We start from the raw sequence: 23,868 nt of genomic DNA, 5'->3' as shown, positions 1-23,868 counted from the left end.
ATATTGCAAGGATAATATATTAAAATAATCAATGAATCCCTTTATAAAGGGTCATATTTGAATAATACTTACGGTTAGCGTGTCCGCCTAACTGAATTATTGGAAACATCCAAGACTAATTTCTGTAAATCCCGACCATAAGAGTAAGCGTGAAATCAAGAAAGGGAACAAATTGAATACTCTACCAGCTGGCGGAAAAAATCTGAAATTTTTTTTAATTGTAAGTTTTTTCTAAGTAGCCGGCCTTAGGCCGGGGATTTGCGACTTTCTCCTATGGACAGGAGCCAATTTAGAGCACGGGAACATAATTTTTTTGGCTTAAGATGAGTTTAAGCATTAAGCTCGGATCGGGACCAAATTTTTTCCACAGGTAGGTCTCGTTATCCTGATCACAAATATATATAACATTTTTTGCGGAAGTCCATACTTCCCGAGATATAGGCCTCCGAAGTTCCGAAAATTCCCTTGTTAAATGTCGGCAATTTAGAGAAAAATTTTAATTTTAAAGAAAATGTTGCTCCCGTTCCCTAGATTGGCTCCTGTCCATAGCAGAAAGTCTTAAATCTCCGGCCGAATTCCGGCTATATAGAAAAAATTATAATTTTATCCGAGCTTAATGCGTAAACTCAACTTGCTCCATTTTTTTCTTGCTTTAACAAGGGAATTTTCGAAACTTCAGAGGCCCATACCTCGGGAAGTATGGACTTCCCCCCCAACAAACTTTATGTTTTTGTAATCAGGACGTAAAGATCTACCTGTGGTAAGCATTTCAGATCTTTCAGCCAGCTGGTAGAGTATTCAATTTATGCCCAAGAAAGTTATTGGAAACCTTAGACTGGAGAATATCCAGGACAATCACTCTCCCCATTCTCTAGACAAGCTAGAAATTAAAATCATTGTGGGTAGGTGGGTAGGCGTCGTTAGGTTTCAAACTTCAAGATGGGGTGAAAAGCCATGCTTACATGACTTTCAAACATCAAATTAATTCAAATCTAATTTAATTTAAATATCTAATTCAAATTGAACACTTCCACTCTTTTCCAACAATCTTCTTTATTTACTTAGAACAAATTTCAACAAAAATTACATTTTCTACAAAAGATACATACATTTCTATCACAGCAATTTTTCTACCTCTTAAAATTTTTTTTCTGGGTCCTTTCCAGGAATTATTTCATAGTCATTATATTTGGGAAATGTTCCCACAGTTTCTTTGGGCCTGATTAGTTTACCCTTGGCATCTTTTTGTCCATATTTCTCATCCAATTCTGCAGCATTCTTCTTCTTCATATCCATAATTTGTAAATTGCGTACCAATTCTTCTCTTGTTGGTGGTTCCTCACGACGACCCCGCAACCAAGCCTCCCATTCGGCTGTTAGCTCATTATCAAAAGCCTCTTTATCGACAGGTTCAAACCACCTCGACGGTTTGCGTTTACCCACAGATGGATCAGCTGGAATTTCATAGTATTTGTTTCCAAAATAATCTTCACCTACATAATTTCCTCGAATTTGTCGGGGACGAAATGATTTGAAGAAATTTTGAAATATAATTTTAATAATATCTCGTGTTGGTGGTTTGGCCATCTTTGACAGCTAAATTGTATGGTTTGTTTTCGGAGAATAAAACTAATATTTTGAAATATTTAATTTCTATTTCGATTTTAGCTAATAACCACAACAAAGCGATTCTTATTTCACAAATTTCAAAATTTCAGGGTTATGTTTTTGTTATGACATCTGAAACAGCTGTTCAGTCGAAGAGTTCAATAGATTGAAAAATGGAGAATGGACCACACCAGATGGAAACGAACATCTGCAGACTTTTAAAAATGGTGAAAGTTATGAACGGCCTTCATATCCACAGTTTATGCCATGTTCATACTAGAATTTGAATCACGTAGTTCGTTCTCATAATTACGTACACGAATTAACCCGTTCATACGACATGATACACAATTCATAGCAACATGATTCATATTTTCATACTTTTTATTTTCTGATTTTAAAGAAAGATTCGTCCAAAAGACGAGTAAAATTAATTGATATGAACTGAAAAACTATTTGTCCTTCTTTCAGATATCTATTTAATATTTAATTACATTATTTTCATTCATCTTTTCTATTTTTTCGCACAATTTTGTTGTTTTCAGCAAATAAAAATATTTTTCTATTTTCAAAATTAACGAGAGAGAGACCTGCCAAAATAACTTTTTGGTATACAGACTTTCTGGCAGGCATTTGATTTTTGTTTTTAAATTTGTACGCGAATTTGAAACGATGGACAAGAAATGCAACTGCAATAAACGAAAATAGAAAATTTGCTATGATTTGAATGTTTATTAGCCCTTAAACCGTTTACTTTTCATTCAGGTTTTGCAGTTTTACTAAAAAATGTTGGGTTTTTAATAAATTTAAAATTTTATATTTTTTCTGTCATAATTAATTTATTTCGATAAATTCTCTCATTTGTTAGAGATGGGACATATTTTATCGTCGTTCTGAGAGTAATTTAAATTGAACAAAGTACACAAATCGTTGTTCGTTCTCAAAATTTTGTATGGGAAATGAAGTAATTATATCGTAATTTGGGGTCGAACAACGAATAGAGAACGAATTACCGTCAGTCTGAACAAGGCATTATACAGTTGGCCATTCAGCCCAAACTAGTTAGCCCTGACTATTTAGTTTGCTGTCAAATACATAAAATACAAAGTCTGTGTTTAGACACACAAATTTCTCGGAAAAGTAAATTGAGTTTTTTGGAAGAGAGCGGAGAGGAAAGAGCTCCTCAATACTCTTTCCTACCCCCTATTGCCTAAAAACTGAATTTACTTTTCCGAGAAATTTGTGTGTCTAAACACGTACAAAGGAAATCAAATCACAATAATGAACAATCTATTATGTTTGTTGTCAAATGTTGTTAACAGAACTCTGAATGGCCAACTGTGTTCATATCATTTTTAAATAAGGGAATGCTTTTCGAGTAAAAACTGGTAAAACTTAAAGATTCTTTCACTTGAAGGAACATGACTAATGTGATAAACAGCTGGTGTTGAGATGCCAGATTGTGTCGAATAACAACTGGGCGTGTTTACATCGTTGCTAAAATAGGGATGGCGTTATAGAAAGAATTTTATACAAAGCACAATGAAAGCTTCTGTCGTAAAAACTAGAAAGTTCAAAGGCCGCCGCTTAAAAGCACTTGTTCTATTGCAAAATGGTAACCATAAAAATGTTATTACCAAACACACAGTGGCAACACTATAAATCAAATGTCATTCTATTCTTATGCCAAGTTTACACTTACGCTCCAAAATCCACTGGATTTCACGAAATCCTGAAATACATCCCGGTGTTTACACTTATTTTTTGTTGATTTCAATCATATCACAATAATCAAGGTAGATGCATATGCGCAGCTGATCGAAAAAGAATTTTCAAACAATTTCTTGTAAATTGAATTATGTTTGGTTTACATTCGGCGTCTTTTCGTGATTTCGAAGGCGTTTCGTGATTTCGCGCGGAATCATGCAAAATTTATCATGATTTCGCATACAAAAATGAAATCATCTTATTTCGTGATTTCAGCGAAATCAACATCGAAATCACAGTACACATGATATACAACCTTGCTTTTGCCTTAAAAAGTACCAAAAGTTGCAACACTTTTCACGTATCACAATAAACAAGGTAGATGTGCGAATTGCTGGAACAAAATATGTTAATATCAAAATTTGTAAACAACGAGAAAAAATATTAAATTACATTGTTACAATGCTATTTTTCATTGTTTTCCCGTATTTTTTTAATGGTAGTGTTAGAAAATAGACCGAATTGTCAAAAATTGCTTCCCCATACAAATTTTTTAAAAAAATACGGGAACGAAAAAATGACGGAAATTGCAAAAACTGCAGCAGAAATGTCAAAATCAACGTATCAACTATCGTATTTAGATGATAATGAACATGTTGCTAGTGTCTACTATGCCAAAAGTGTATGGCAGAAAACAGAAGAATAGGGTGTTATTCGGCGCTATTTTTGTTTAAAGAGAAGTGCAAATCTTGCTATATTTCGGAGTAGGGGAACGCATTTTTAGCACTAAACGGGAAAACTGCTGCAGGTATTAATATTTTCCAAGTTCTGAACACAAATTTTATCTATCAAAATTTTTTATTATGATGTCTGATAAAATCATTTTGTATTTTTTTATTTGTTAGTACTATACACAATTTATACGATATATAGATAATTTTACGATAATTTTCGAAATAAAGTTGTAAAGTTCTATATTGTCGTATATTTTTGATGACTAATTCAATTTACAAAAACTTGTTTTGAAAATTCATGTTCGATCAGCTGCGCATATGCATCTACCTTGATTATTGTGATATGTTCGAAATCAACAAAACAATAAGTGTAAACACCGGGGTGTATTTCAGGATTTCGTGAAATCCAGCGGATTTTAGAGCTCAAGTATAAACATGGCATTAGACCATGGTACAATAAGGAAGGTATAACAGGTTCTGAAAAACATCAAAAACTCAACCCTGAAGCTATGCCCGCTTTCTGTCAAAATTATTTATACATACACATTTAGAAACATCAACTTATTTTATTTATTTTTGTTTTCTTATTCTTGTGTTCAACTTTGGCGACCTGACTTAACGCCCAACGGACATAACGCCCAAAATTGATTTTGGGCGTTATGTCCGCCCTGACCCCGGACTTAACGCCCAAAATGAAATTGGGCGTTATGTCCTCCCCCATACCGGACATAAGGCCCATTGTCCGGTATGGGGGAGGACATGTCCGTTTTTCAAAATAAAAGATTACGCCAGTTCATATACAAATTCATGTTTATTTCAAGCTTTAATTAGAAATTAAATGAAAATTTCTATGGTTTTGCCAACAATTTGTCGGCAGAATGGGCACAATATTAAGGTACCGTGTTCGTTATGTTTTTCTTGTATTTGTTCGAAACAAGTTTTACAAATCTTAGCATGGCTGCAAAAGTATACATTTTTTATTTTTAAAACAAATTTCACACAACAGACCGTCCTGAGGGGTAGGTGGGCTTTCATCTTCTGATTCACTCTCTTCGGAAATTGTTTGGTCTAAAACCACTGGGGCGAGATTATTGATCTTATTTGTCATCATTTGTAGAAACATCTTCGTGGTTATTTGTTTACTTGCTAGTTGGGTTGTTAGTATTTTAACTTGTTCATTCTTATCCCGATTTCGTTTTTTGGGTGGTTGTGAAATGTCTGCAACGCCGTCCAATATCTGTTTCAGATCGACATACTTTTGAAACTCTTGCTGCTTAACCACCTGTAGAAAATCCCAAAACGTTCCATGCATTGGGATTTGTGAACACAAAAAACCGTTATACGATTCAACAGCACTCGTCGTTCGCACGCACTCACCATGGACAGAGAATCTTTTCGGAGTTTCCTAGGAATAATATATATTTTTAATGATTTGCTTAATATTTTTCTTTGTGCTATCTATTCTTACCAAATCTATCCATTGTCGTTCAAAATATCCAAAGAATTTATCAAAGACGTTTTCCGATTTAACGTAGCATTTGAGATTCGCGTATGCTTCTTCTTTGCATACATTAAAACCGATGGGTATCTCTTCGGCCGGAAGCAGTGGTAATACCAGCATCTTTTTAAACACTCTCCGTGCCTCATCCGTACTTTTAATAAATTTCGCCAGTTCAGATAATTTTGCTACCTTTCGCCGCAATGCTTGGCATCAATGAAACCAGCACCCCTTCAGGTGCACTCCAGAATATACCTTTAAAATGGCATTTCGCATTGCCTTCTCAAAATCTGTCGTAAAAGAGGCTGGTTGAAGACGAAACACGTTTGCCTCTATAAAACTCAGAACGTGTTCGTAAGCTTTTTGGCTTTTCTTTGACATTAGTACATAAGCAAAAGGGAACACCTGGAAAATATCTTAGTTAGTAATGACATTTGCTGAAGTTCTTTAAACATTATTGTAAATTACAAATTGAGTCATAAAGCAAATCTAAGGATGTTGAAAGGGATTGAGCAGAAGTCAAAAATGGCATATTTTAAAAAAATCGCGCGCGCGATTGTAATTTACAATAATGTTTAAATTGTATATGCCAAATACAATTAAGCTTAACAACTTACGTGACGTTCGTAACCAATATATATTACAAGTAGTTGCTTGTAGCCACTTGACGGAACCACGGCAAAAGTTGCATCAAGAAGATAGTGGCGGTTGTCATGGTCCATTTTGCCAATTAGTTTTGCCATTGGTGTGGAGCAAAACAAAGTGTACGCAAAGCCTGTCTCCAAGACTGTTGTCTGATAAAATTGTTCGTCCGCCACGCTCTCACACATTCCGTACTCCCTCATGTATTCATTATTTCCAAATATATTGATGAATTCCTGAGGGCTTTGTGGCGATTTCGGCATTGATTGACTCTTTATGCGTTTCAAGTGTCTCTGCATTTTGCTGAAAACAACCTGTTCCGCAATGTCCTTAGCATTTCTGCACTCGGCGTTAAAAACGGAACGAATTTTGTTATTTTCCAAACTAGGTTTGGAAACACCTTCTTTAATTGAATTTTTTAATTTAAATTCCTTCACAATTTTTTCCTGATCTTCATGTTCCACATGCACATTATCTTTGTTGGGCAAAATACACACTTCTCTATTAATAAGTTGCAGAAAGGTCTTACAATTACTTTGGTAACAAATATAACGCCTTATGCACACCCCTTTCTTATTTTTGTATTGTGTTTTAAATTTGTACAATTGTTTATTTACAGGGGTATATAATAACTCACAATTGCGGCGAGCACCCACAACAAATTCAAATTCAATTCTTTCACCCATTCTTCTCACTAGTTTAGAAACAACTGAATGATGTTTGCTGTTTTACGCATCAATCAAATTATTCTTAAAATGCAATTAACCGTTATTTTGCAACCTGCTCTGCGTTACAACACTCCTGCTTCCCAAAATATTGGTAGTAATTCATTAAATTATGAAAAAAACACAAAATATTTTTTTGGGCGTTATGTCCGCACTGACCCTGTACTTAACGCCCAAAAAAAATTTGGCGTTGTGTCCGTTTTTTTTTTTTGGGCGTTAAGTCCGATTTTTGGTCGGACATAACGCCCAAAATCAATTTTGGGCGTTATGTCCGTTGGGCGTTAAGTCCGGTCGCCTTCAACTTTCAACATCATTGAAATGTGCAAAATTGAATTAATTGTAAGTTTAACTTTTCAGTATCGCGTTAGAAGTGTTGTTAATCGTTTTCTTGTCCATAGCTTAGTTTATTTTAACGCGGAATTACCGAAAATGATGCTGTTTTCGAGCCTCAGCCCAATACATTCATTCCAGAGAACAAGAGAAATTTACATGAAGGAAGAAACACGAAAAAAGGTCCCATATAGCAGTCTGCCATAAGGAGATTTCAACTTCTCATAAATAAACCATCATAGATGCATGATGCAGAATCAAAATGCCACAAGCATATCACAAGATGTTTCTTTCGGAGTTTTATTAAACCGCGACGAGGCACGGCAGAGCATAATAAGAAGTAGTGGCAAATGAGATCAACGATCAATACATATTGGAAAGTTATGTTATGATTTTGATGTTTTTATTTTGAAATTACATGTAAATGAATAAATACATATGGATGTGGTCATGTTAAATACATTTACAAAAACACTTGCAACTGCCTTGAGAAGTTGCTTTACTAGGTTTCCAATATGGCATTTGAAAATCCTCTTTTCTTGCAGGAAGATTAAAAACTACAGTTTTCAAGTAAAAATATTAATTCAAAGTAACTTGAATTCCAAAACGTTGATGGCTTTTTGAAACCATCAATTCAATGAAAACAAAAAAGAAACTTTAGACAACAGCATATTTCTTCACATTTGAGACCGATAAGTTTAATATCACATTCTGTAGCACATTCATACATCCGTTTATTAGTTGCCTGAAATTCTGAAATGGGTCAATAGTAGCTTCCAACCATCTCGATGTATTTCGCACATTTTCTTGGCATTTCATTGCACAATTTTAAATTAATGTTGTGTTAAAATAAAATTCCATTTCTGTTCAATGGAACTTCAATACATATGTACACATATTTTGTTTTGGTCACAATTTTCAAAACAAAATATGACAGTTTGACAGAAGTCGGTCACCTTCATGAAAAAAATTGTAATCAGCTGGGAGCTCTGTCATACCTTTCTTATTATACCATGAATTAGACATCAAATATATACGACAATGTAGAGCTTTACTGCTTTATTTCGAAAATTATCGTAAAATTAGGCTTTCTTTGTATTGATATCGAATAAAAATTATATAGATAATCGTATTAATTGTGTATAATACGAACAAAAGAAAAAAATGATTTAATCGTTGAGACATCATGATAATAAATTTTGTTAAATAAAAGTTGTTTTCATAACCTGCAAAATATTACTACTTCAATTGTTTTCCCGTTTAGTGCTAGAAATGCGTTCCCGTATTCCTTCTCTTTCAACAAAAATAGCTGTTGTTTTCTGCTATAGATATTTGGCCTAGTAGACACTAGCAGCATGTTTATTGTGCCAAGTTTACACTTGCGCTCTAAAATCCACGCGATTTCCCGAAATCCTGAAATACATCCCGGTGTTTACACTTATTTTTTTGTTGATTTCAAACATATCACAATGATCAAGGTAGATGCATATGCGCAGCCGATCGAACATGAATTTTCAAATCAAGTTGTTGTAAATTGAATTAGTCATCAAAAATATACGACAATATAGAACTTTACAACTTTATTTCGAAAATTATCGTAAAATTATCTATATATCGTATTAATTGTGTATAGTAATAACAAATGAAAAAATAAAAAATGATTTTATCGTTGAGACATCATACTAATAAATTTTGATAGATAAAAGTTGTGCTCAGAACTTTCAGCAGTTTTCCCGTTTAGTGCTAAAAATGCGTTCCCGTACTACGAAGTTTAGCAAGACTTGTACTTCTCTTTAAACAAAAACAGCAAGCATTATGCTTGTGCTTGGTTTACATTTACGAAATCCACTCGATTTCAACTTTCAAATTCATAGATTAAACGTCAAATGAAATCTCATCTGGATTTCATTTGACGTTTAACCTATGGATTTTTGTAAACCAATTTGTTGCAAGGATATTTTCCATTGTGTTCCCGTACTTTTTTAATGGAAATGTTAGAAAAACGAGCGAATTGTAAAAATTTCTTTCCCATACAAATTTCCTAAAAATACGGGAATGAAAAAATTACGGAAATTGCAAAAACTCCAGCAGAAATGTCAAAATGAATGCATCAGAAATTCTATTCAGATGCCAATAAACATGCCTCTAGGTTTTACTATGCCAAATTTGTATAGAAGAAAACAGAAGAGCAGGGTGTTTGTTATTCAGCGCTATTTTTGTTTATAGAAAAGTGCAAGTCTTGCTAGATTTCGGAGTACGGGAACGCGTTTGTAGCACTAACTACTGCAAGTAGTAATATTTTGCAGGTTCTGAACACAATTTTTATCTATCAAAATTTATTATTATGATGTTTCAACGATAAAATCACTTTTTTTAATTTTTTCATTTGTTACCCAGCGAAAAGTTTGCCTACAAAGAGGCAGTTAAATGATATGTACAAGTGATTTGGAAGTGCATCAAATTTTGCTTTTTCACTTATGATTTTTACAAGGGAGTGACCCCGGAAAGAGGCACTCCATTGCACCGCATTTTAACTGACCCTTTGGCATTGCATTTTAACTGAACCTTTGGCACTGCATTTTAACTGACCCTTTGGCATTGCATTTTAACTGACCCTTTGGGGTAGAATAGGAGGCAGTCCAGATCACGTGTTTTGAATAACAAAATAAAATGCATTTATTATTTGTGTAAAACAAATATATTAATAACTTTATTAAATTAACACAAATTATGAAAATTCTCTATTGAATTCAATCGCAAACATGTGTGTTTCCTCCGCTCTTCATTTAATCCAAGCTTAAGTGCTTTTGCTTCATCTGCTAAATGGGTTTGATATTATCTTCCCATCACCATTTAAGATTTCGACATGTACTCCAACAGCACTCCATTGGGAAATTTTCTTCTCGTGAGTTACCGGAAAAATGTTCACAAATTAAATATTATTTAGTTTGTATTAACAAATGTTTGGAAATGTTAACACGCTTATCTCTTATTGAAAATGTATGCCGCTGCCTGTAGAGATGTACAAACTGATTTATGTACATGTAGGGATCTCTAACAACTGCTAATAATATGTAGCGAACGGAGTGCCTATTTCACGACTCCGTTGAACTGCCTCCAGATGTTGTTAAAATATGACAAATGGATGTGATTCTTTGGATTGCATCCAAATGCGGTTAAAATGTGAGGAATGGAGTGCCTTTTTCACGACTCCGTTTGAACTGCATAAAAACATGCCGTGAAAGAACTAGTCTACATTGCTACTACTTCCAATTTATTTTGCTGGGTTAGTATTATACACAATTAATACGATATATTATAATATTCGAAATAAAGCAGTAAAGTTCTATATTGTCGTACTTTTTTGATGACTAATTATAGCTCTGTTTCAGAACTAAAAAGTTCTTACAATTTTTGCGACTTTTACACAATTTACCCGAAAACCCGTTCCCGTACACAAAAAAGTTGTAAAATTTTCACTTCTCTTTAAACAAAAATGGCGCTGAATGACGCTCTCTTTAAAAACTTTTTACTCGACAAATTTGAGCGTGTAAAAAATAGTAACATGGATGCCGGCGTCTGATTGGCTGGTACGCCGACTTTGACATTTGTTCCAGCTTTTTGGACGTTTTTTCCATTTTTGCGTTCCCGAACTTTATGAAAAAACTTTTGTTTGACAACAAATTTTCTCTCTTCTTCTCTTTTACGAGTTTTACTATTAAAAAGTATGGGAACAAAGCTTATATTTACAACAGCTTGTATTGAAAATTCATGTTCGATCAGCTGCGCATATGCATCTACCTTGATTATTGTGATATGTTTGAAATCAACAAAAAATAATGGGTACTTTACACGATATGTATTTTACATATGGGTTGTCACTTTTTATATACAAATGGTCTGTTCCTTTACTTTTAAAAATGGTAATAATGGCAGAAAATGGCAAAAGTGGTAAACTGCTATCATATAAATTGTATGCTATTAAAAGTAAGAGAAGACTTTACAGGTTAAAAATGGTAAGAAATGGTAACCTCAGGTACGTAAAGGAACAGAGCAAAAATGTATACGCAAAGTGACAACCCATATGTAAAATACATATCGTGTAAAGTACCCATTACATGTTTGTGTCAGATAAATTAAAAGGAACTTTGTGTGCCTTTTAAAATTTAAACTGCGCCCGAGAGTATGCTGCACCAAAAGCAAGACAAAATTGTCGGCAAATTCAAATCAACCAATCAGATCTGAGAAAACTTGAGGTATACAGATTTTTTGCTTGATATTGCCATATCTGTACAAAATATAACATTTAGTTTAAATGGAAGATATAATAACAAATCCCTTGTAATGCGAACTTTATTCCTTACCTTTCTTAAAGTAAGGTATAACAAAAGTGGACTTTAAAGACAAGATTTAAGAACGGGCCTAAATATCATATCGTTGATATTAAACATGAAAAATACAAAAAATTAAAAGTTTACAAAAAGTTCAAGAGCATAAATTACTACTCAAAATTCAACGAAAAAAAACATTAACGTAAATCATATAAAAAATTACAATTGTTGAAAAAATTAAAATATAGTTAATAAATATATGTATGGTAAAAGTAATGGGTACTTTACACGATATGTTTTTTACATATGAGTATTGGAGAAGTGACAACTCATATGTAAAAAACATACCGTGTAAAGTACCCATAAGTAAAATATAATTTAATTGAATTATGCCTACTCAAAAAATTTAATTTTACCGATTTTTGTCGGTAACTCAAAAAATAAGTTACAGAATTCCACTACAAATCTACTATTTTTCCGCCCTTTATTTTTGTGCAAAACTTGTTAAGTGAGAGCAAATTTCACAGTTCTTCTTTTGCTACTTTAACAATTAAAAAAGTAGAGGAACAAAGCTGTTATTAAAACTTTAGATGTCCCGGTCCACACTAGCGTGAATTTCGTTAAAAATTTCTTGAAATTAGGCGTTCTTAAATCGAATTCCCCACTACAGCAATTTTATGATTTTACTCTACTATGGAAGTCGATCTAGAGACGCATAATTTCATCCAATTTTTTCAATGAAATCACTCTAGTGTTGATCGGGACGGTGTAAATGCCTGGGGCTCAATTCTTGTTCTATGAAAATTTTAAATGAAAAGTTTTATAAAGGAAATAAATGTCAAATGAAAAATTTTATAAGGTAAATATTTTTCATTTCAAATTTTCATAGAACGAGAATCCAGCCCTTGGACACATAAGCTGCCTCGCCTGCTTGTTGATAAGAGAATAAAAAAGAAAAGGGCAACATAGTTCGAAATTGGCTCGGCCTTCTTTATTCTTTATATTTGTAATGTCAGAAACGAAGGAGGAAAACAGGGACTCAATTCTGTTTCTATGAAAATGTGAAATGAAAACTTTTATAAAGGAGAAAACTGTCAAATGAAAAAAATATAAAGGAAATATTTTTCATTTCAAATTTTCATAGAACAAGAATCCAGCCCAGGCCTGCGTACATAAGCTGCCTCGCCTGGTTGCCTTGCTTTCCTACTTCGTTTCTGACATAATAAAAGCTGTGTTCCTTTACATACCTGCGGTTAACATTTTTACCATTTGTTACCATTTTTAACCTGCAAAGCGTTCATTAACCCCAAAAAGTTGCAAAACTGGCAGCAATTTTTATGAGAGTGAGAGAGAGCACATATGCCTTTCTCTTCTACCACAGGTTACCAGCAAAATTTCTGCAGGTAAAAAATGGTAGAACTGATTTTTCGACTTTTGTTTGACGATTATTTTACAATGAAAAAAAAAAAATGGACGAAAAACAGAAGAAAAAGTCGAACGCTGACAAAACTAAATTAAAAACTGTGAAATAAAAGACGAAAATTGATTTTTATGTTTCTTTTTGACATTGCTACCAGATCTACCATTTTTTTTCGTTTCTTTACTTTTCTGGAAAAATGTTCATGAGAGAGCAATTTTGAGAAATTTTGGCACTTTTCTCTTTTACCACTGTTACCATTAAAAAAGTAAAGGAGCAAAGCTAAAAATAAAAGAATAAAGAAGGCCGAGAAAATTTCGGACTGGGTTGCCCTTTTCGTTTTTATTATTTTATCAGAAGCAAGCAAGGTAAGCAGGCGAGGCAGCTTATGTACGCAGGCTTAAGTTCGGCTTTACGCAGTGCTCATTAGGTCTGTTCGATAACCCAAAAGTTTGTACAAACTTTTACAAAATGCTGTTCGATAACAAACTTGTTAAATAAAAAAGAAATGAGAAGTAGTTGCAAGTACTCGCAAGAACTTGCAAATACTTTTTACTTGCGAAGTTATCGAACAGGCCTATTATCACTTTGCGTTTTTCCTTCTTTTGTATTTGACAAATAGAATATCTTGAAATTATCATGGTAATGGTAAATGTAAAGGGGTGAGTACATAAGCTTCCTTGCCTGCTTACATTGCTTGCTTCTGATAAAAGAATAAAAAAGAAAAGGGCAACCCAGTTCGAAATTTGCTCGGCCTTCTTTATTCTTTTATTTTTATTATGTCACAAATGAAGCAGAAAAGCAAGGCAATCAGGCAAAGCAGCTTATGTACGCAGGCCTTTAAGGTAGAAACACAATGAAATACACCGCTTCTTCACGCTCAATTTCATGTAAAAGACTAAAGGCCAAGTACTACCTAATTCAAATGAATTATGAAGCATTTGAATTAGGTTGTACTTGGCCTTTAATCTTTTACATGGAACTGAGCATGGAAAAAGCGGCGTATTTCATTCTGTTCACACCTTTAAGGTAGCTTAATAATTTGTTCAACAACAGCTCTGTTCCAGAACATAAAAGTTTTTACAATTTTTACCACTATACAAAATTTATATGAAAATCGTTTACGACTTTTACCACTTTATAAGTACGGGAACAGGCCATACTTCAGTACCATGGTACAATTACAAAGGTAGATGCTTCAGCCCAGCTTATCGAATGTAAAACGTCAAAAAGCTAGGAATTCGCCATGAAAAATCAAAACAAAAAACCATATGATTCGGTAAGTAAGAGATAGCATGTCTACAGTTTATAGGCAAACACAAGCGATAAAAAGAGACAATAAGAGACCATTTGGCGAAAATTTTGACAGTTTACATTACAAAACCAGTAAGGAAAGGATCATAGTCGGGCGGGGCCGACTATATGATACCCTACACCACTGTGAATATGTAAAATATAGGAGATATGTATCAATTTGAACTGATTTTTATACATATATATACACATCCCAAATTTCATCAAAATTAGACAGAGCGGGCGAAAATATACATAGGAGCTATATCCAAATCTGAACCGATTTCGATATAAGTTGTCACACTTATTTCTAGACTAAATTCAGTCACACATTCCAAATTTCATCAAAATTGCACGAAAATAGCGTGTTTTCAGCAAATACGCCAAATCGGCGGAAAAATATATGGGAGCTATATCCAAATCTCAACCGATTTCGATATAATTTGGTACATTTATTTATAGACCTAATAAATTTAAATGTCAAATTATAGCTACATCGGTCTGAAAATGTAGCTACAAACGTCAAAACACCGCAAATCGGGGGTACCGTTATATGGGGGCTATACCAAAACGTGGACCTATGTCCACAAGTTTGGTTATATAAGTTTATTGACACTTAAGAACCCTAAGTGTCAAAATATAGCTAAATCGGTCTGAAAATGTAGCTAAAACTGTCAAAATACCGTAAATCGGGGGGTACCGTTATATGGGGGCTATACCGAAACGTGGACCTATATCCACAACTTTTGTTATATAAGTTTATTGACATTTAAGAACCCTAAATGTCAAATTATAGCTACATCGGTCTGAAAATGTAGCTAAAAACGCCAAAATACCGCAAATCGGAGGGTACCGTTATATGGGGGCTATACCAAAACGTGGACCTATGTCCACAACTTTTGTTATATATGTTTATTGACACTTAAGAACCCTAAATGTCAAATTATAGCTATATCGGTCTGAAAATGTAGCTAAAAACATCAAAACACCGTAAATCGGGGGGCACCGTTATATGGGGGCTATACCAAAACGGGGACCTATGTCCACAACTTTTGTTATATAAGTTTATTGAAACTTAAGAACCCTAAGTGTCAAGTTATAGCTAAATCGGTCTGAAAATGTAGCTAAAAACGTCAAAATACCGCAAATCGGGGGGTACCGTTATATGGGGGCTATACCAAAACGTGGACCTATGTCCACAACTTTTGTTATATAAGTTTATTGACACTTAAGAACTCTAAATGTCAAATTATAGCTATATCGGTCTGAAAATGTAGCTAAAACATCAAAACACCGTAAATCGGGGGGCACCGTTATATGGGGGCTATACCAAAACGGGGACCTATGTCCACAACTTTTGTTATATAAGTTTATTGAAACTTAAGAACCCTAAATGTTAAATTATAGCTACATCGGTCTGAAAATGTAGCTAAAAACGTCAAAATACCGCAAATCGGGGGTACCGTTATATGGGGGCTATACCAAAACGTGGACCTATGTCCACAACTTTTGTTATATAAGTTTATTGACACTTAAGAACTCTAAATGTCAAATTATAGCTATATCGGTCTGAAAATGTAGCTAAAAACATCAAAACACCGTAAATCGGGGGGCACCGTTATATGGGGGCTATACCAAAACGGGGACCTATGTCCACAACTTTTGTTATATAAGTTTATTGAAACTTAAGAACCCTAAATGTCAAGTTATAGCTAAATCGGTCTGAAAATGTAGCTAAAAACGTCAAAATACCGCAAATCGGGGGGTACCGTTATATGGGGGCTATACCAAAACGTGGACCGATATATCCCATCTTCGAACTTGATCTTCCGACGGCTAAAAAAATGGTATTCCCCAATTTTCAGCGAAATCGGTCAACAAATGCGACCTGTATGTTGCGAACGGACGGACGGACGGACGGACATGCATAAATCGACTCAGAAAGTGATTCTATGTATATCCCTAGAAGGAACTATGGGTCTATCTCGCTTCCTTTTGTATGTTACATACAAATGCACTAACACATAATACCCCTTACCACATAGTGGTGTAGGGTATAAAAAGTTGCTTTGTTATAGCAATTCGCCGATGCATCTACCTTTGTAATTGTACCATGTTCAGTACTCACTAGAGTTGTATAGCTCATGAACGAACTAGTTCAATTGAACGATTCATTGAATAGAGCGTATGAACTAGATCAGTCAATATAGTTCATTATAGTTCACTGAACTATAATCAGTCGGCGACTGTACGATCAACGTACGAACGATTCTCAATCTAGTTCAACATGTCGTTCACATATGCAAAAAGTTACGCCGTCGTCAGTGTTAAGTGATGCCTTCGTAATGAGATAAGTTTTTTTACGTTTTGGATCAAGGTACAATAAATAGATGTTCGAAAATGAAGATTTCTTCAAAAACACAACAAATTCCACATATTCCCATATTGAATGTGCCTTGTTCTGGATAGAAAAATAAAAATAAACACACACGCACAAAGCTTTTTCGCGTTGACAGTTTCTGCACACACACAACATAAGATTTTTGCTATTGTTTGTTTGTGTTTGGTGTATGTATGCCTTTGATTGAACGATTATTTATTTATTTATTTATTTTTCATTACTTATCGGATTATGATCCGAATGATTGAACTGGATAGTGAACTATGAACTAGATTACTGAACTAGTTCAGTTAAAAGAGCTGAACTATTGAACTAGATCTTCCAAATGAACTAGATTGTACAACTCTAGTACTCACTTATTTCTTATCGAACTACCGACTAATCGTAACGGGTACTAGCGTTACTCTACATCTTCCTAACACAATTTAAAGATAAAAAATTAAAAGTCGAGAAGGAAAAAAAGGAAGGAAAAAATATGAAGAAAAAACGTGTGGAATGAATAGTAATCAATTTAATTTGCAATAGGATTTAGTGTTAAGTTAGCGAAGATGATGGAAGTGTTTAAAGAAAGGTCAGTATCAACGCGGAATCGTCGGATTTTTACATTCGTTAATTACACGCGTTTTGATGATAAAACGAAATTGAAAAGAAATAAATTCAACAATTGAAATACGCGAAATACAACAAAACCCCCCACCACCACCGTCAACGCTGAGCAACACTGAGTAGGTTGTGTGGGTATTAAAAAAACCAACTGACCAACAAAAAATTAATTAAAAATAAAAATTGCATATATACAAAATTAATTATGAAAAATATGTGAATTAATGTGAATTTTTGTTAGTGAAGACAAAAAGGAGAGAATTGAAACAAAAGAAATTCAAATAATGAAAAGAAGAGATAAACCGAATAAAGCAAAAAAAGATTAAGAAGAAGAAAGAAATACAAAACGGCAACAAAAAGAAACGGTAAAGAAAGATCCGATAAAGAAGAAAAAGAGAAAACTACATTAAAACAAGAAAAGAAAGAAAAAAACTAACAAATCGTAGATTTTCCATTTTCCGGTGAAATTTTTGTGATTTGATTTGTTCCCTTTAAGGTGAACTCTGTTAAACAGAGGAGGAGAAAAGTAAGTTTTTCGTTTAATGCTTCGGGTTTTCCCAGCTTTATTAACATATTGTTCCCATTTGTTTACAGTGTTCACTTCACCATTTCATTATTCCACAATGAGACCACAGCCTCCTGTTGGAGGAGGTGGCCAAAGCTTGGATGCTAACGCTGAAGAGCTACGCAATGTTGAGTGGTATTGGGGTAAAATGACAAGAGAGGAGGTAAAAAATATCCTAGCTGGCAAGCCGGATGGTAGTTTCCTGGTACGTGATGCCCTCTCCAAGGAGGGTGAATATACCCTCACACTAATCAAAGATGGCACAGAGAAGCTAATCAAAATTTGCCATCTCAATGGGAAATATGGTTTTGTTGATTGTAAATTCAACTCCGTGGTGGAGCTAATCAATTACTATAAAGTCAATTCACTAAAATTGTACAATAAAACCTTGGATATAACGTTAAGTAATCCCATTATCAGACCCATTGAAGATGATGAACAGCCAGATGGTGATCTGCGACAATTGGCTGAACAATTTTTAGTACTACACGATAAGCTAAATAAACAACAATTAAGTTTAGAACAAAAATTAAAAACTTTCAAATCTATTGAAGCGGAGCTAAATGACAAGAAACTTCATCAAGAGGTGTTTCAGAGGGCCGAGAAAATGTTCCAAAGTCAAATAAAGATTTTGGAAAATTTCATAAACTCTCAACCGTCAGCGATTAATTTGAATTGCTCCAATAGTACACCACCAACAACAATACCAACGAATAATGCCACCCGCCAACAAGAACAAGAACAATTACAACAAAATGCCGCCCTTATGAAGGCGCGGTTAAGTGATCTCTGCAATGAAAAGAACAAACTGAATCGTTATGTTGAAGCAAAAAAGGAGGAATACAAGGGATTGGAGAGACAAATCAATGCCGCAAAACCCGAATTGCAAGCCATCAATATGCGCAAAGAGAAATTTATGGAGTGAGTAATGCCATTAAATATTTGCTTATTAATCACAACGGTGTACTACTATACAGACCCGTCCGTCGACCGATCGACCAACGAGTATATTTCATAATATGTTGTATTAAGTTATAGCTTTTTATTTTTCTATTAGCAGAAGATTGTTTCGTTATATTTGCACAGCGTAGAAATATCTAAGACAAACAATGTAGAGTTGAGGTCGTCATTGTGGTATTTCTATGCCTGTTGCTTTTTATTTCGCGGCATGGACGACATTATGATAGGTTAGGGTATTGTATTGAGTGTAATGTAGAATTTTGAAGACTTTTTACCGTTTTGTTTGTTGTTAATAGGAGTGATTAATGTTGTTTGCATTTTGTATTAGATTTCAAAGTTTTGCTTGTAAAATATTCTGATTTTGTAAATTATGCAGGAAATTGTTTGCTGTCTTAGAGGTAGTTTACACTATATGTAAATGTCATATGACATGAAATTTTCCATCGTTATATATTCCCTAATATGTGCAATATTGGAGATTTTCATTGCGCCATTTACTCCGTGTGTCCACACCAGCAAAAATGTAAAAAAAAACTACGTCTCCACAATGCCTCCGTGGGAAGATATGGAATGTTTTTATTTCGTGTCATATGACATTGATAGATAGTTTAAACTACTTACTGTGATTTTCCGCGGTTTTACACAGAGTTTAAAATTTGTAGAAATAAAAAATATGTAGAAAACATTACAAAAAGCCCGCAGTGCGAAAAAAAATGTCATGAACAGGATATAGAATGAATTTCGAAAATGCTACCAAAGAGTATAATATAAAAATGATGACTTTGGCAAAGCAGCATTATAGATGATGTTGCGAATGCGAGCCAAAATTTTCTGCTGTGGCAAATCCTTTTGACGCAATGTTGGCTTACATATCCTGAGTATTTGAGCCAAGAAAAACATCTCTCCAAGTTGTGTTGTAAGTCACACCGCTCGGACTCGGCGATAAGAAGTAGTTCCCATATCATTGAGTCAATATGAATCGGCATGCAGTTATTAATATGAGAGAATTCTCCCTTGTCCCTTCGGAGATGTTGTGGGGACATATTTTAGTATCATGTTGCGAATGCCTTTGGGATGGTGTATCGAGTATTTCCCAAGTTCCCGAAGTCCGGAAAATGGCCTAGGTGAAAGGCAAGGATGCCAGCAAAGGAGAATCGTACAGACCGATCTCGCTTTTGACGCCCTTATCAAAGACTCTTGACGCTTTGTGCCTTTCCAGCGTCCAGGCCAAGTTTGAAACATTAGAATTGTATGTGTGGAAGCAAGTCGTACTTGGAATTCAAGAACAAGAGTCCAAGCCCCGTAGAGTGAAACAGGGAGTTCCCCAAGTTGGGGTGATATGTCCCGAACTTTTTAACCTCTACCGCTCCTGTGTACAACGCCTCGCAGACGGGCATTGAAATCGTAACGTATGCGGATGATTGTACGATTTTGGCATCATGTAACTTCACCGATGTATTTTTTTTAATTCCCACGCCTCTCTTTTCACCCCAGTTGACCGAGGGGGCGTAAAGATAGCGTTCACACCATGACCCGCACCATGATGTGGTGTGAGAGGAAAATTGGAAACCAGCTACATAATCTGATGAACTAGGGAAGGAGAAAAGCTGAACTCCGATTTGAGTGATCTTACCACCTTTTTCCACGCTAGAAATATGCAAATATCCGCCACTTAATCTTCGGCCACTCTGTTCACCACATGGACTGCAGAGGTGAGCACTGAGTTGAATGTCATGGTCGATGATAGCAGAATTCCGACCACTAACTACCACAAGATTCTAGGGGTCATATTCGACAGGCAGAGATGTAGGAACAAGGAACAAGTCTTTAGCCGGCAGCATTTGGGGTACAGATAAAGGAACCATGTTGACCACATATAACGTGAGAGGTCGGTTTGTGGTTCGTGGCAAATATAAGTTCAACGCTATGCAAAAATAGTCAAATCTGTCAGAATGCCGCCGTGAGAACTGCAACAGAGTTCCCGCTCATGTCTTCAGTGGACCATCTACATTAGGAGACAAAGATGCTTCTAGTAAAGCAATACAATGGTATGCTCTCGATGAAGTACTGCTCTGAAACTAACATGAAAGCCTTCCTTATATCCATATGGAGGATAGGACTCCCCAACGTTACAAGACAGAACCCCTAGATAAGCAAGCCTATCACGCGGATTTGAATAGCATTCATACAGATGCGGTCGTATATGCCATAAACAATTATCGTGTGAATGCGGTCCTGGGAGAACATACCCCATAAATCTATAGCAGCTGAGAGGTGTCAGCTGCCACGATAGACCAACTACGTTCTGGATGGTGCGATGTGCAAAGGAGTTTTGGAACATTAGAATTATAGCGTTGTAACAAAGGCCACTAAGACTACTAAAAACTGCTCTTAAGAGAAAATTGTTCACTTCAGTGAGGGAGATACCGAAAGATGTTTTCCGATATAGTCTATTTTCGAACTTGAATTAAGTTTGAGAGAAATATTACGATATGCATAGGTTGGACCAATGCCATTATTGGGCCTACCGGTCACTTTTGTTGAAAATTCTTGGAGGGGTTTGACTATTATGTGAGGAATTATGGAGTTTATCATGAAAAACATTACAAATATCGACGTAAACAGCACCAAAAGAAGTACCTTCAGCAAAAATTTCAAACCAATTCTAGAACAGCCCTTAAACTGTACTAACGCGAAAATTTTGCAATTTTTTGAGGGTGGTTTCCGAAGGTACTGCCGATATAGACCGCCTTGGAACTTGATTTATGTTTTGAAGAATTTAGACAATGTGCGTGCAAAGTTTCCGCCAAAACAGATTGTGCTTACCAATTTTTTTTGTTTGGAACCTCAGAGTTATTTTTTTGGAGCTTTTGGGCCATTATCTCATGAAATATGGGACGCAAGGACAAACTGTTGCAAAAATAATTCTATATTATCCGTGATCTTGTCTTAAGCTTTTGTATGTAACATGCCTAAGGAAAAGAGATAGACCCATAGTTCCACCATGCATAGAATCACTTTCTGAGTCGATTTATGCATGTCCGTCCGTCCGTCCGCAACGTAGAGGTCGCATTTATTGTTCGATTTGGCAGAAAATTGGGGAAGATAATTTTTTTAGCCTAATAAAGAACGCTATTGCTTTTGGTGAAAATCGGTTCAGATTTGGATATAGCTCCCATATATATTTTCGGCCGATTTGAAGTATTTGATGCACAAAACACGCTGTATCTGTCCAAATTTGATGAAATTTGGAATGTGTTACGGAATTAGGTCTATAGATAAATGTGCCAAATTATATCGAAATCGGTTCAGGTTTGGATATAGCTCCCATATAAATTTTCGGCCGATTTTTTGTATTTGGTGCATGAAAGAAGTTATATATGTCCGATCTCAATGAAATTTGGAATGTGTGAAGGAATTTGGTCTAGAAATAAGTGTGCCAAATTTTATCGAAATCGGTTCGGATTTGGATATAGATCCCATATATATTTTCGTCCGATTTAAGGTATTTGATACACCAATGACGCTATGTATGTCTAATTTTGATGAAATTTGGAATGTGTGACGGTGTTTGGTCTAGAAATATATGTGCCAAATTATATCGTAATCTGTTCACATTTGGATTTAGCTCCCATATATATTTAACCTATTCACAGTGGTGTAGGGTATCATATAGTCGGCCCCGCCCGACTTTGATCATTTCCTTTAAGTTAAAATGGCGGAAAGACAAAATTCACGGGGATTTTTCGTTCAGAATAACCCGCGATTATTCCCTTCTTCTCAATGGGGATTATTCTGAACGTAAATTTCCAGTAAGTTTTCTCATTTTCTCCTTTAAATTGAAACGGCGGAAAGAGGAAATTCGCAGGAAATTAAATTTTTCATAACTCTTCTGGTAACCAGAATGAATAAAATGGGCCAAAGGTCACTGGTTGAAGTGGCTGCACCTAAACCTACCCTTGCCCAGTTTTTATAAAACAAACATCACTACATTCACATTAACGTATGTCTACCCTGATTTAGAGGGTACAAACATTTTTTTGTTGAGCATTGCAATTTCAAATTCAAATATTCCACATCTAAACGAAATTGTGACGTAAATGATGGCATTGACTCGAATGGAAAATTTACAAATTATAATTTTCTTCTTCTTCTTCGTCCAGATGTAAAAAATCCTTATTCTAAATATTTATTTACTACTAAATTAATTACATCGATCATCAATCAGTCAGTCATTTAGTCAAATCCCAAAACCAACACAAAAGCGAGCGAAATGAATGAATCATATGTGGAAAGAATAAAATGTATGCAACTGGATAAAGGAAGAGGGAGAGCAACAAGATAAGGGAATAAGAGGTGTGGAAAATAAATTAAAATTAACAAAACTGCACTCATCATAATTGCTGAAATTCAAAAAAGGCACGTACACAATATGTGATGGGATCGCTGATGGTTTTGGCTGGCTGGTTGGACAACCAAAAAAAAAAAAAAAAAAAAAAAAAACGAAAATTTTACTACGTTTGTAAATTTTTGCTACAAAAATTTTCAATACCCGGATAATGATTTCTCGACAGTAATTTGAAGACTCTGCCATATTCAATGAACAAACGACACCACATAAAAAAGTAATGAAAATCTGAAAATGAACAGTGACAACGAAATGAGAAAACATAAAATAACTACATAAATGTATGTGGAATTGCGCAGAAATGAAATATGAAACGTTATGATATGGGTAACAATAGAAATATTTTTTTTCAGTTGTCTGAATGAAATTAAAAACTTTCCAAAATGTTTTTTTTTCCTGGAAGTAAACTAGGAATTGATCTTGTCAATTTTGAGTAATATTTAACGGGAAACCCCTCGAGTTGATATTGAAGAAGAAATTATATTTGATTTTAATTATCATAATGAATCATTCCAGTTCAATTTATAATTTTTGCTAATCGATGTCTAATTATAGCTTAGTTGGCAACAGCTTAAAGCTAGCTTAAAGCTTCCTCACAACTTGTCTATTTCTGGTGCTAATTAAACACTAAATTTGATATTTATTT

At 34.7% G+C, this 23,868-nt stretch overlaps 2 protein-coding genes across 2 annotated transcripts in view; one reads left to right on the top strand and one right to left on the bottom strand.

Moving 5' to 3' along the window:
• Positions 1–1,034: 1,034 nt before the first annotated feature.
• On the bottom strand, positions 1,035–1,857 carry LOC141393250 (NADH dehydrogenase [ubiquinone] 1 alpha subcomplex assembly factor 2). Its single transcript, XM_073966233.1, has one exon. It carries the CDS (start codon positions 1,585–1,587, stop codon positions 1,138–1,140), a length of 450 nt encoding a protein of 149 aa, XP_073822334.1. The 5' UTR covers positions 1,588–1,857; the 3' UTR covers positions 1,035–1,137.
• A 15,214-nt stretch (positions 1,858–17,071) lies between these two features.
• Positions 17,072–23,868, top strand: part of Pi3K21B (phosphatidylinositol 3-kinase regulatory subunit alpha) — a 48,822-nt gene continuing 42,025 nt past the window's right edge. The window contains exons 1-3 of the mRNA XM_073970280.1: positions 17,072–17,257; positions 17,531–17,815; positions 17,884–18,775. Coding sequence (XP_073826381.1) covers position 17,815; positions 17,884–18,775 — 893 coding nt within the window. The 5' untranslated portion in view covers positions 17,072–17,257; positions 17,531–17,814. The remainder of the gene's footprint in view (positions 17,258–17,530; positions 17,816–17,883; positions 18,776–23,868) is intronic.

Source organism: Musca autumnalis, unplaced genomic scaffold (genome assembly GCF_047663935.1).
Source record: "Musca autumnalis isolate F117 unplaced genomic scaffold, ASM4766393v1 scaffold_2, whole genome shotgun sequence".
Classification (NCBI taxonomy): domain Eukaryota; kingdom Metazoa; phylum Arthropoda; class Insecta; order Diptera; family Muscidae; genus Musca; species Musca autumnalis.
The sequence above is the reverse complement of the archived record's forward strand: the minus strand, read 5'-3'. Positions and strand labels throughout refer to the sequence as shown.